Here is a 12,623-nt window from a genome sequence, read left to right on the forward strand (position 1 = left end):
ACTCACTTAAAAAAAGGCGAGAAGGTGTCTTCTGTTAACCAAAAATATAAAAGCACGTCTCATTGGTTGTTATTGATTGTTAGCTAAGTTGTTAATGATAGCAACATTAACAAACATTAGTCAATATTAGTAAGATAAAAAAAAACCTTTGCATGGCTGTGAATGTAAGAAATCACACTCAAAAAAATCAAGCAGTTAAACACACACACACACACACACACACACACACACACACACACACACACACACACACACACACACAACCACACACAAGTGCACTCCAGCCCTCACACACCTCCTGACCACAGTTCCGTCTTCCTTGACAGTCTCTCTTTCTACCACATGAGGGAGCTCTGTTCTGCTAAAACCACTCATATAGCCTAATGCCTGATGGCATAAAAAGAAGGAAAAATAAAAAATAATTCAACAATTTAAATCATGAAAATATAAGGAGGCTAGATTAAGTTATACACTGCCATACTGGAATCAAATTAGGGCCTTACAGACAGGATATCAGGTAAACATGTGCCAGCTAATACGTCATGGTTAAATTAGGATCTCAGAAACAAACCTGTTTGAAGTCATCGTTGGCTGAGGGGAGGTCAGAGGCCAAGGATGGATCCCCTTGATGTGTCATTGTCCTTTCACCCTCGACTACCGTTGTCCTTTCTGTGCGTCTGACCTTTCCACCTTCAGCTGTCTCTTGTTTTGATGCAGAGAACCCTTCACACTCAACAAATGTTACCTGATTCAATGAAAAGGGTTATTAGCTTGTTGATATATTCCAGTTTAAACTACTACAATTAAACAATTTGGATTTTCTGCAAAAGGTAGATGTTTTAGATTATAGCCCTATTCATATTGCCAGTTCAAGGCGCAATATTCACGCCCCTGTAATGTCTCAATTTCTAATGAATATCACAGAGGCATAATGGTGGGACCAAGTCGTCCCTACTCTGCATGTCTCGGAATAAAGAACAGAGGGGTTAAAGGGGGGTGGGATCACCGTAAGACGGCAGAGCCATTAAGGGTGAACAGCACTGTGTGTGTGTGTGCATGTCTGAGTGTGTGTGTGTGTGTGTATTTGAAGCTCTCTGTCTTGCCTCTCATGCTTCCACAACGCTGTTAAGCAATGTGAAATCACAGACAAATATTACTCTGCTGTGGAATCAATATGAAAGTTCAAAGGTGTAATGAAGGCGGAGCTTCAAAACAGCACTGTTGTGGAGTCACAATCTGAAAAAAGGCTTATGAAATCAACACACATAATTTACAGTACACATACCTCTGTGTGGTCTCCTTCGCTCTTCAGTACAGTCCGCTTCACCACCTTAGAGTATCCATCTCCCTCTGCCACACGTAGGGACCCCTGGGGAGCTCCTTCAATCGAAACCTCTTCAAGCTCCACACCATCCGCAGATACACACTTGCGAATGATTTTTCGGGTAACCTAAAGATCACGTTAACAAACACGACAAGGTGGTGAAGACTTGTTAAAAGGAAATAAAAAACAACCTTATACTGTTAAAAACATTAGAGAAAGCAAAAATGAGAAAGGGCAACAATGTACCAAAAGTCCTGTTTCTTAGTGAAGCTGTACTGGCTGCTGTTGCCACGTTATATGCTACCATATGATACATTAGTATGAAATCATTACCTTTTTCACCACGATGTGTCCGTTTTCATCCTTGTACTTTTCTTCAGTCACAGACTGAGTGGGGAGGTCGGGCATTTCATCAGCCTGCAAGAGAAACCAGAGAAACAATAATCAGGGATGCTCATTGGGTCAGTGTCATGTTAACTGGTTTCACAACACACACAGCATATTAGAGAAAAAAACAGATAGGCATGAAAAGGTGGTTATTCAGTGACTCAACAGATAGTTTGGGACACAGGATACAAAGTGGCATTCTCAGGGTTAAAAAGGTTACAGTAGGTTGACAAATCAAACAGCAATCACAGCGGCATAAAAGACCTGGACGAGGTTCAGCCATGTATGCAAATCAAATGGCAGGTTTCTTATAAACCCCAAGGAAATCTTCAAACGCAAATCTTTTTTTTTTTACCCATCTTGATGAGATGTTAGATTGTTAGATGGTTTCACACTTCAACCTGACAGTGAAAACCAAGCCTGGTTAAAGACAGGTGTTTGAAAGTCACACTCTCTACACTCGTTTAAAACACCATCCATCATGCTAAATCAGATACCTGAATGACAACTCTCCTTCGCACTATCCTGGTCGTTAAAAATTCATCATCTGAACTTTCTGACATTGATCCGAGCTGTGCGATGATCTCCTGACCGAGCAACACAAATCCATTTGAGTAAATCAATCACAATGAATGAAATCAATGTTTGCAGCAAAGCAAGCGGTTAGCGGAGTGTCATGATGAACTTTCCACTAAATTTGAGAATTTTACACTTAAATGTAATACTTCACCATGGAAAGTGCAACATGACAGTCTGTAACTTGGAGAAACCAAACCATGCTTTTACTAAGTTAAAGAATTCATGTGCTTTTTTTGCAGATGGAAAACCATGGAGCTCATGAAATTGGTACAGCATGAGTGATTCAGGTGGTTAGAGGAAACTTATTGACATGCTGAGTTAGGACTGGTTAGGTCTGAAAACAAACAAAATAAATGGTTATGGGGAGATTTGGATCCCATCCATGTAGCTGCAGGGTTAGCTATTACAGTATTTGGTTAAGCTCAGCTCTGGGAAAAGGTTGCAGGTTGGGGTGGTTTATCACATCTCATCTTACCCTTGTCACAAATGTATCAGTATCATCATGTGCTCCAATTTTTGCAACAGGATGCGGTTGTGCAGCCTCAAATAAGAAGAATTCTTCATCTGAATCTTCTGAATAGCCTAATAATTCTTCATTCTCTTCCTGCACATTCTGAAGAGGTTCGGGAACAAAATGAGCATCCACATAATCTTCACTTCCAGAGGACAGAAGGACTCTTCGATTCACCTTGTCTTGCATCCTACAAAAGCTGAGATGTTCCTCTGGCTCATCTGCACCTGTATCGAGTTCATCAGTCTCTGAAAAATCGGATGCTGCTTGTCTGCAGTCAAAGAAAGGCTCTGGATCAGAGAATTGAAAAGTTGGGCTTCCTGTGCCACTTCGAACAACTGATGCATAATCTGGAGGCATGTCTGTATTGTTGTGAGTGGCAGAAGGGGTATTTGCATTCCCATGGGCGATGTTGTACTCCTCATCAGAGGAAGAGGAATTAATCTCGGATTTGCATTTGACTGAAATGGGCTGAGAGCCAAAACACTCATAGTTCACTTGAGTCTGAGATTCTTCTGATGACTGTCCACTGACCCTTGGCCTATTCTCATCTGAGGATGTCTCCAGCAGTTCTTCATAGCTGAACTGTCTGGCAAGTGTGACTGTTTCTGGAGTTAAATCAGAAAGAGCCGGAGAAGAAACATCTTCACTTTGAGTGGATTCAACAGAAATCGCCTTTCCAAAATGTGTGACTTCATTCTGGGTACTTTGTGTTGATATTTCTTCTGCTGGACTCCATAAGTCATTAGTTAAAAAGACTGATTCAAACTTTTCCTGACTTTGCAGAATTTCAGGAGCAGAATCTTCATTACAAAGGCCAGTTTGATTCTCCTCAGGTAATTCAAGCTGGCCCTTTGAAGATACATTGGGTAAAGATATCAGGGGAAATTTGTCAGTATTGTTGTGAGTGGCAGAAGGGGTATTTGCATTCCCATGGGCGATGTTGTACTCCTCATCAGAGGAAGAGGAAGTCATCTCTGCTTTGCATTTGACTGAAGTGGGCTGAGAGACAACACACTCATACTCCACTTGAGTCGGAGATTCTTCTGATGACTGTCCACTGACCCTTGGCCTATTCTCATCTGACGGTGTCTCCAGCAGTTCTTCATAGCTGAACTGTCTGGCATGTGTGACTGTTTCTGGAGTCAAATCACAAAGAGCCGGAGAAGAAACATCTTCACTTTGAGTGGATTCAACAGAAATTGCCTTTCTAAAATGTGTGACTTCATTCTGGGTACTTTGTGTTGATATTTCTTCTGCTGGACTCCACAAGTCATTAGTTAAAAAGGCTGATTCAAACTTTTCCTGACTTTGCAGAATTTCAGATGTAGAATCTTCATTACAAAGGCCAGTTGGATTCTCCTCAGGTATTTCAAGCTGACCCTTTGAAGAAACATTGGGTAAAGAGGTCAAGGGACATTTGTCAGTGTAGTTGGTTGTGTTAGAAGTTTTCGGAACGGACCCAGGTGAGATGTCATACTCTTCATCAGAGGAGGATAAAGTTATCTCTGCCTTGGGTGGAACTGAAATGGGCTGAGAGACAAAGCACTTATGGTCTACATCTGAAAACTGTCCACTAGTCCTTGGCCTAGCCTCATCTGAGGATGTCTCAGAATTCCCTTTGGAGGGAACTTGCAACAGTTTGTCATGGCTGAACTGTCGTAAACATGTAACTGTTCCTGAAGTTAAATCAGAAAGAGACTGAGAAGTCAAGCCTTCACTTAGATTAGATTCAACAGAAATTGCCTTGACTATATGTGTGACTTTATTTTGGGTACTTTGTGTCGATATTTCTTCTGCTGGACTCCATAAGTCATTAGTTAAAAAGGTTGATTCAAACTTTTCCTGACTTTGCAGAATTTCAGGAGCAGAATCTTCATTACAAAGGCCAGTTCGATTCTCCTCAGGTAATTCAAGCTGGCTCTTTGAAGATACATTGGGTAAAGATATCAGGGGAAATTTGTCAGTATATTTGTTTGTGGTAGAAGTGGTATTTGCTTTCCCAGGTGGGATGTAGTACTCCTCATCAGAGGAAGAGGAAGTCATCTCTGCTTTGCATTGAACTGAAATGGGCTTAGAGACACCACACTCATACTCCACTTGAGTTGGAGATTCTTCTGATGACTGTCCACTGACCCTTGGCCTTTCCTCATCTGAGTGTGTCTCCAGCAGTTCTTCATAGCTGAACTGTCTGGCATGTGTGACTGTTTCTGGAGTTAAATCAGAAAGAGCCGAAGAAGAAACATCTTCACTTTGAGTGGATTCAACAGAAATCGCCTTTCCAAAATGTGTAACTTCATTCTGGGTACTTTGTGTTGATATTTCTTCTGCTGGACTCCACAAGTCATTAGTTAAAAAGATTGATTCAAACTTTTCCTGACTTTGCAGAACTTCAGGTGTAGAATCTTCATTAAAAAGGCCAGTTCGATCCGATATTTCAAGCTGACCCATTGAAGATACGTTGGGTAAAGATGTCAAGGGAAATTTGTCAGTGTAGTTGGTTGTGTTAGAAGTTTTCTTAACGGACCCAGGTGAGATGTCATACTCTTCATCAGAGGAGGATAAAGTTATCTCTGTCTTGGGTGGAACCAAAATAGGCTGAGAGACAAAGCCCTCATAGTCTACTTCTGAAAACTGTCCACTGGTCCTTGGCCTAGCTCCATCTGAGGATGTCTCAGAATTCCCTTGGGAGGGGACTTGCAACAGTTCGTCAAGACTGAACTGTCGTACACGTGTAACTGTTAGTGGAGTCAAATCAGAAAGAGACTGAGAAGTAAAGTCTTCACTCTGAGTAGATTCAAGAGACATTGCCTTGACTATTTGTCTAACTTCATTTTGGGTACTTTGTGTTGAAATTTCCTCTGCTGGACTCCATGAGTCATTGGTTAATAACGATGATTCAACTTCCTCTTGACTTTGCAGATTGTCAGTTGTAGAATCTTCATCATGAGGACTAGTTAGATTTTGTTCCTCTGGATTTTTAAACTTGCCTTGGAAAGACACTTTGGTTGAAGTTATTGAGGACAATTTGTCATTAAAGTTGCTTGCAGTAGAAGTGATATTTGCATACCCAGGTGAGATGTTATACTCTTCATCAGAGGAAGATAAAGTTGTCTCTGCCTTGGGTGGAACTGAAATGGGCTGAGGGACAAAGCCCTCATAGTCTACCTCTGAAAACTGTCCACTGGTCCTTGGCCTAGACTCATCTGAGGATGTCTCCGAATTCCCTTCGAGAGAGACGAACATCACTTGTTGGTCAAAGCTGAACTCTCTGAATCGTGTAACTGTCACTCGAGTCAAATCAGAAAGAGAGTGAGAAGAAAAATCGTCACTTGGAGTAGATTCAACAGAAGTTGCCTCCCCTGAATGTGTAGTTTCATCTTGTTTTAAAAAATCCTCTGTTGCACCCCTTGAGTGTTTGGATGCTTTAGCAGATTCCATGTCTTCTTGACATTGCAGAAATTCAGATGTAGAATCTTCTTCACAGAAAGTGGTTTGATGTTGTTCAGGTATGTTGGGCTGACTATTTGCAGATCCTTTGGATAAAGTCGCTAACGGAAATGTATCAGTAACATTCTTATCAAATTTCTCAGACGGGAAAATGTTCATGGCAATATTCAGTGATGATCCAGTCCCTTCACTTATTTTGTCAGATTCGGCAATTGAAAGGGACTGAGCAGGGGACACAGAACTATCTTTAAATTGGCTTGATCCTTCGCTTGTCTCATAGTTATTTGTTCGATCAGGAGAGACTGGCATTACTTCAGGTTCAATTTCAATGGAGAACGGAATATGTGGCAGCTCCGCAAGGGCTTCATTTGTAAGCTTAGTATCTTCAGCTCGCTGAAAAGCAGATGGCCCGCTTACTTTTAAGGTATCACTAACTTCTGTGGGACAACAATCTTCAGGTGAAAGCTCATCAAACTTGTAAATTTGATCATCTTCAAGACTTCCATTACTAGATTCTGACAAAGTGTGTTCAAGTGTCTCTGGTCTAAACTTAAATTTCATCTCCTCCAGATCTGAAAGCAATTGGTCAAGCTGAGGCGACTCCGACTCTGGTGGTTTTAGAGTGGAATCATCAGATATGACTATTTGGTCATCTGGACTGTCTTGGGAAGTTAGACAGAGTGAGTCTGAGATCACTGAGCTTGGTTTAGCAAAGTCACGATTCTCACTTAGTTGTGGTAATGACAGCAAAACATCTTTTTCCTGTGGTGAGCTACTTTGATCAGTCAACGTGATTTCAGATTGTTTTGGTCTAAGGTCAAAAGTACCTGAATTTGGTAATTCTACTTTTTCAGTGGAAAATGTTTTTGAATCATTTGGAAAGGAAGGTGTTTCGGATGGAAAAACCTGAGTCCATCCTAAATGAACATCTCTTTGTTTTGATGAAGATTCTGAGAGATTTGTCCTGGAAGACTCTGTTGATACCTGAAAGAAATGACACAATGGAGTGGAAAAATGATAAATATGATATATGATTTTCTTTTTAAAAGGTGATGTCAAATGAAGCATGCATTTGTGAAGAACAGGCCGTGGATATGAAATATGAGTTAAGAGTCTCACAGTAAAGAAATTCACTTGGAGCCCAGTTGCATTTTGGTCATTACAGTTGTAACTAAGATATTTTAATTACATCCATCTTACAGATCAGATCAAATTTAAAATGCTTTACACACAATTAATGCATCAACAGCATCAAACTATGTCAATATATGTTTGTTTTATTCTAGGTGAAAGCATGTTTAGAGATTGCAATGAATTCCATTATATATTTTAACACCATATTATTTAATGGTAATACAACATGGGCACAAATGAACTCTAGGCAATATCAAATATTGGTATATCAATACCAATATTTTGGTGTAACTAGAAGGGGCATGCAGAACTAATTACTTGTTTCAAATACATGGTGTCCGGCTGCACTGTCATAACATAAGGACAAGAAGCATTGCACTCCCCATGAAAAAGGTAAACCTACCAAGCTTAAAGTATTTGTCACAGTCAAAGGCTTGTTCTGTTTGTCAACTACAAGTCTGGTTTCATATTTCCAGAAACATCAATAATGCTGCAGTTAGAGTTATGTCTACAGCCAAGAGACATACTCCTTCATATATACAATTAAAACATTTTTAAAAGCATTTAGCAGTTTTCTTTTCAATGCATAGCTGCACTTTATTTGACACGACTACCAAGGGGACATTGTAATGTTAGAACGCATTAAGAGGGTTAATACAGTTGTAAGCCTCTTTGGTCTGTTTTTTTATATCCATAATGAAAACTGTGGTAGCTCTTTCCTTACAATCAGAAGAAAAACTAAAACAAACTGTATATGACTTTAGCTGTGGCAAGTACATTGATTGGTTTAGACTTTTATGGCTGTTAAGCAATGATCAAAACGGCCCTACCATAGTTAAACTAAAGTGAAATGTAATCTTCGAAAAAAAACACTATAACATTAAGGCAAAAATACAACTAAGACACACAAAGTCCTGTGGATTGAAGGGGTCAGTTCACAGGCAGTCCTTTTTAATGCACCTTATGAAACTATTCCATACTAGAACAAGAAGCTCATTTGACTAAGACAGGAACAACAAGTCATTTTTGTTGTGCTTCACTGACAGTCATTTTTTTTCTGCTCTAATGCAAACATGCCACAACAAGACAGCGAGGCCATGGATGTTATTAGTGAAATACTGGGGCAAGAGTTCTACATTCACATCTTATTTACTGCCATGTCACTATTGAAGCAACACTGCAATCACTACTTAGCAAGAGCTTGCTCTGTCTTACCGGCACGAAGGAACTTGAACTCTCTTCATCATTCATGGGTTTTCTTTTCATGTTCTTGGAAAACAAATCTTGGGCAATTGTCATCTTTAATTGTGATTCAGGGTTTGGCCATTTATGTTGTTTATGTTGTAGGTGGAACGCCTCCTCCAGCAAGACAGCATGATAACATTTAGGTTTTTGATCTACATATGGCATGTGACTTAACTCAGTACAAACCTGGTAAATCCTGTACTGTCTGACCTGATCTAGTCTTGATTCTTTGCTGTCCAGGGAGGAGGCCTGATAAAAAAAGGCTGGTCATCAGTGTTTAAGGCAGGAGGTATGGGTCCTACCTCACATGTTCCAGATGTTGGCATTAGCTTTTCAGGCAATTCATCTGTTACTTTCAGATTAGGTTCTAATGAGTGGGATATTGACAACTCTTGTAATGGTTTGGCATCTGCCATGTTGCTTTCACTATCACATGAATTGGTTTGACTTTGAGGATCCCCCAAGCTGCCAGATACAAATCCAAACTTGTTTTGATCAAAATCTTTCTCACAGCATTTGTACACTGAATCACCAAAGAAATTAACCACATTACAGGCATATTTCCCCTTATAAACAGGATCACATACATGTGCCATTAATCTCCCAGATATTGGATTGTATAAAGGTCTGTTTGTGGAAACTTTCTCATCTGGAGGCCTTTTTCCTACTGGCAGAATGTTGGAAACCTGATCTAAATTTCCAGGTGGTTCATTAATTTGAGTGGTAGATGGACTTAATTCAGAGAGCCAGTAGTGAAGGAATGATTGTGTGTACTCATTTTGTAATGGCATTTCACTTAAGGACTCATGGAATTCACTTTCAATCACAATAGATTCAGGAGAATCTGGTCTGACCACATCAAAATTAGCACAATGACATGAATCAGTATCATCTCTCTCCAGCATTGTGGAGTCTGGTGAAATAGATCTGCTTTCTGACAAATACCTGAAAAAGTTACAATCAAACTTGAGGATTTGTGATTCAGTAGAAAGGGCAGTGAACTCATCAAGTGAGGCAAACGATTCTGGAGAATATTGCCTCGGGGCAGTTAGGGAATAGGTTGGGATAAAAAGATTTACATCTTCCAGATGTACTATGGAGGATGGGGGTGAAATAAACTCTGAAACTGAAGGTACCTCTTTGAAATCATATTTCACTTCATATTGACAAGGACCTGTTAATTTTAATTCACCAGTTTCAGAACTTAAAATGCCAGAATCAATACGATGAACTTGAGAAGTATATGAATCTGGTGAATCTGGCCTGTGGTCCTCAAACAATTCCTCCAGACCAAATTGAGAATACTCATCATCTGACAGTGTGGAACGAGGTGATACTGGTCTGCTGTCAGAGTACCGTAAGTAATAGTTAAAATACTGACTCTTCAGCTGGCCAAACGTCAAGCCTTGAGACAAAGAGCGATGCTCAACTGAAGTAAATGACTCTGGGGAGGATGCTCTAAAGTCTGCCAACCAGTCCTGCAGGAGCGAAAAATCAAAGTCGTAAGACAATGATTCAGGAGACAACGCCCTACTGCTAAATAGCTTATCAAGTTCAAAGTCTGAGAAAACTGACTGCGGGGACTCTGCTCTGGTCTCATCAAACAGCGTTTCAAGACACAAATCAGTGCCTTCCCAGTCAGAAAATGTTGATTCTGGGGTAAACGACCTGTCCCTTGACAATTCCACATCATAACCCATATGGTGAGATCTGAACTGAGTAACAGGTGAGTCAGGAGAGAGGGGTCTAAGTTCACTTTGAGATGCCACGGATTCAGGAGACTCTGTTCTTATCTCTGTGACAAAATAATCTATGGAGGAGTAAGTGCTATAATTTTCCGACATGGCTGATAGAGGCCAAAGAGGTCTCAACTGAGACGATGTGATGCCCAACGAAGCTTCTGCATGTTTTTCATGTGTAATGCCCCGCACGATATCTGCATATGTAAAAGGTCTGACAGGCGGAAGTGCTGGGGATGCCGTCAAAGTGACGCTTGTTCGTTTAGCATCAACTTGAGAATTATCTGAATCTGGCGAATCTGGCCTGTAGTCCTCAAACAATTCCTCCAGACCAAATTGAGAATACTCATCATCTGACAGTGTGGAACGAGGTGATACTGGTCTGCTGTCAGAGTACCGTAAGTAATAGTTACAATGTTGACTCTTCAACTGGCCAAACTTCAAGCCTTGAGACAAAGAGCGATGCTCAACTGAAGTAACAGATTCTGGGGAGGATGCTCTAAAGTCCGCCAACCAGTCCTGCAGGAGCGAAAAATCAAAGTCGGAAGACAATGATTCAGGAGATAACGCCCTGCTGCTAAATAGTTTATCAAGTTCAAAGTCTGAGAAAACTGACTGCGGGGACTCTGCTCTGGTCTCGTCAAACAGCGTTTCAAGACACAAATCGGTGCCTTCCCAGTCAGAAAATGTTGATTCTGGGGTAAATGACCTGTCCCTTGACAATTCCACATCATAACCCATATGGTGAGATCTGAACTGAGGAACAGGTGAGTCAGGAGAGAGGGGTCTAAGTTCACTTTGAGATGCCACGGATTCAGGAGACTCTGTTCTTACCTCAGTGACATAATCATCTATGGAGGAGTAAGTGCCCTCATTTTCTGACCAGGCTGACAGAGGCCAAAGAGGTCTCAACTTGAATGATGTGATGCCCAACAAAGCTTCTGCATGTTTTTCATGTGAAGTGCCCCAGACAATATCTGCATATGTAAAAGGTCTTGCAGCTGGAAGTGCTGGGGATGCCGTCAAAGTGACGCTTATTTGTTCAGTCTCGACTTGGGAAGAATATGAATCTGGCGAATCTGGCCTGTAGTCCTCAAACAATTCCTCCAGACCAAATTGAGAATACTCATCATCTGACAGTGTGGAACGAGGTGATACTGGTCTGCTGTCAGAGTACCGTAAGTAATAGTTACAATGTTGACTCTTCAACTGGCCAAACTTCAAGCCTTGAGACAAAGAGCGATGCTCAACTGAAGTAACAGATTCTGGGGAGGATGCTCTAAAGTCCGCCAACCAGTCCTGCAGGAGCGAAAAATCAAAGTCGGAAGACAATGATTCAGGAGATAACGCCCTGCTGCTAAATAGTTTATCAAGTTCAAAGTCTGAGAAAACTGACTGCGGGGACTCTGCTCTGGTCTCGTCAAACAGCGTTTCAAGACACAAATCGGTGCCTTCCCAGTCAGAAAATGTTGATTCTGGGGTAAATGACCTGTCCCTTGACAATTCCACATCATAACCCATATGGTGAGATCTGAACTGAGGAACAGGTGAGTCAGGAGAGAGGGGTCTAAGTTCACTTTGAGATGCCACGGATTCAGGAGACTCTGTTCTTACCTCAGTGACATAATCATCTATGGAGGAGTAAGTGCCCTCATTTTCTGACCAGGCTGACAGAGGCCAAAGAGGTCTCAACTTGAATGATGTGATGCCCAACAAAGCTTCTGCATGTTTTTCATGTGAAGTGCCCCAGACAATATCTGCATATGTAAAAGGTCTTGCAGCTGGAAGTGCTGGGGATGCCGTCAAAGTGACGCTTATTTGTTCAGTCTCGACTTGGGAAGAATATGAATCTGGCGAATCTGGCCTGTAGTCCTCAAACAATTCCTCCAGACCAAATTGAGAATACTCATCATCTGACAGTGTGGAACGAGGTGATACTGGTCTGCTGTCAGAGTACCGTAAGTAATAGTTACAATGTTGACTCTTCAGCTGGCCAAACGTCAAGCCTTGAGACAAAGAGCGATGCTCAACTGAAGTAACAGATTCTGGGGAGGATGCTCTAAAGTCCGCCAACCAGTCCTGCAGGAGCGAAAAATCAAAGTCGGAAGACAATGATTCAGGAGACAACGCCCTGCTGCTAAATAGCTTATCAAGTTCAAAGTCTGAGAAAACTGACTGCGGGGACTCTGCTCTGGTCTCGTCAAACAGCATTTCAAGACACAAATCGGTGCCTTCCCAGTCAGACAATGTTGAT

General features: G+C 41.2%; 1 protein-coding gene across 6 annotated transcripts in view; it reads right to left on the minus strand.

Annotated features, from left to right (window-relative positions):
* ank2a (ankyrin 2a, neuronal) overlaps positions 1-12,623 on the minus strand; it is a 93,590-nt gene that overhangs the window by 2,882 nt on the left and 78,085 nt on the right. For 5 of the 6 annotated variants that reach the window (XM_061065140.1, XM_061065116.1, XM_061065124.1 and 2 more), the window contains 4 exons: positions 1,658-1,741; positions 1,286-1,450; positions 572-745; positions 296-387 (listed from right to left, as the gene is read on the minus strand). In XM_061065140.1, coding sequence (XP_060921123.1) covers positions 296-387; positions 572-745; positions 1,286-1,450; positions 1,658-1,741 — 515 coding nt within the window. The remainder of the gene's footprint in view (positions 1-295; positions 388-571; positions 746-1,285; positions 1,451-1,657; positions 1,742-12,623) is intronic. The other variant, XM_061065103.1, reaches the window with a different exon arrangement.

This window comes from Labrus mixtus, chromosome 2 (assembly GCF_963584025.1).
Source record: "Labrus mixtus chromosome 2, fLabMix1.1, whole genome shotgun sequence".
Lineage (NCBI taxonomy): Eukaryota > Metazoa > Chordata > Actinopteri > Labriformes > Labridae > Labrus > Labrus mixtus.